At 36.1% G+C, this 1,604-nt stretch overlaps 2 protein-coding genes across 2 annotated transcripts in view; one reads left to right on the top strand and one right to left on the bottom strand.

Annotated features, from left to right (window-relative positions):
- Nucleotides 1-736, bottom strand: part of HELRODRAFT_172601 (hypothetical protein) — a gene marked incomplete at both ends in the record, with an annotated part of 3,562 nt that extends 2,826 nt beyond the window's left edge. The window contains one exon of the mRNA XM_009019266.1: nt 202-736. Within this exon, the coding sequence (XP_009017514.1) occupies nt 202-736 (535 nt within the window). The remainder of the gene's footprint in view (nt 1-201) is intronic.
- A 524-nt stretch (nt 737-1,260) lies between these two features.
- HELRODRAFT_172600 (hypothetical protein) overlaps nt 1,261-1,604 on the top strand; it is a gene marked incomplete at both ends in the record, with an annotated part of 3,803 nt that continues 3,459 nt past the window's right edge. Inside the window, one exon of the mRNA XM_009019265.1 lies at nt 1,261-1,349. Coding sequence (XP_009017513.1) covers nt 1,261-1,349 — 89 coding nt within the window. The remainder of the gene's footprint in view (nt 1,350-1,604) is intronic.

The following is a 1,604-nucleotide window of genomic DNA, read 5'->3' as shown; positions in this document are numbered from 1 at the left end:
TATGGATTATTGTTGAAATTTCGTGGTATGTAGGAGGGCTTGTGTTGCAGAGTGTTGGAGGCTTTTGTAATTTTGGAGCCCAGCTAGGTATTTGGTATTTTGTTTGATGAGGATTGTTGAGAATCGAAAGAAAATATTGATGGCAATCAGTGACACCAAACAGTGGTTTCAAATTTTCTGTTTGGTCGAATATTTTCTTACATGTCCCCCAAAAGCGCTGTTTTAGCTGAGACGTGACGTCGACTGATTGATCGCATTTTGTTAATTTTTTTGACTTTATTTGAGCTCTGAGCGCTTTGCTTGTTGTGATGATTTGGTCATCGAAGCGCTGATTGTTGTGGCCTAGTAGCTTTAGCTGTTTTAGTTCTTTTTTTAGATTTTTGATTGATTTGTTGGAGCTGGTATTATTGACTGTTTGTTGTTTAAGAGTGCCATAGTTTGTGGCGAAATAGTTGTAAATCATTTGTTGGAAGGCGGACGTGAAGTTGTCGATATTGTCATAGCTTGGAAGTGATTGTTGTTGTAGTTGAAAGTAAACGTTGGCTTCGGACCATTGGGTCGACGTCTTGGGTAGTTTGGTACCCGGCAGAGTGGATTCGATTGTGTCACTGGCCGGCTTTGATGGAGAAATTGGTGTTGTGCGACTTGATTTGTGAGACGTTTGTTGTTCTGGAGGTGATGCTGTGTCGTCAACTTCGTTTGTTTGGTTATCCTTTAGTTGAATTTTTTTATGCATTTTGCATGAGCGCTGGTGCATAATTAACCCTTTCCTGCCTTTGCATCCTTTTCCGCAACAACATGTTATAATATTATTTTCTAAATTTATTGAATGCCATTATAAATATCAGATGAAATGTTTATGTTTGATTTAACATTTGAACGAACAACGTTGTTGTTTGAATTAGCAGTATTTTTAGTACACCTCCAGGAGTGTTTATTAACGTTAACGAATGTTTTGTCGCAATGTGGACATTTAGTTGAATTAACAGTATAAATTGAATTAATTAAAATAATTAAAATAAAATATTTAAGGTTAATGAAATTTAATTTTAAATGTATCGCCATAATCCTCTAAATTTTTCAAGACAACAGAATCTATTTTAAAACTAATTTGAACGACTTAAAATCAAAATTATGCTTAAAAATAGTGAGCTGAACGTAAACGTCCAACCCTCGTATTATTCGAGCAATAATAATCCTTTTCCGCAATAATAATAACAATAATAATAATAATAGTAGTAATAATAATACCGACGACAGATGGTGAACAGTCAGTCGTTGGAGGTCAGCAAATCGTTAGAGGCGAAGGTCGCCAAGGTCGAGGGGGACCTCAGAATGTATCAGACACTGTTAGTGGTTCTTCTGTGGTAGTTCTTACGTTTGTTTGTTTGTTTGTTGGTTTTTTGGTTGTTTGTGTGTGTGTAACTGTTTGTTTGTTTGGTTGGCTGGCTGGCTTGTTTGTTGTTTGTTTGTTTGTTTGTTTGTTTGGTTGGCTGGTTGTTTGTTTGTGTGTGTGTAATTGTTTGTCTGTCTGTCTGCTTGTTTGTTTGTTTGTTTAGTTGGTTGTTATTTGGTTGGTTGTTGTTTGGTTGGTTGTGTTGTGT

The sequence above is a fragment of the Helobdella robusta genome (genome assembly GCF_000326865.2).
Source record: "Helobdella robusta unplaced genomic scaffold HELROscaffold_24, whole genome shotgun sequence".
NCBI lineage: Eukaryota > Metazoa > Annelida > Clitellata > Rhynchobdellida > Glossiphoniidae > Helobdella > Helobdella robusta.
The sequence above is the reverse complement of the archived record's forward strand: the minus strand, read 5'-3'. Positions and strand labels throughout refer to the sequence as shown.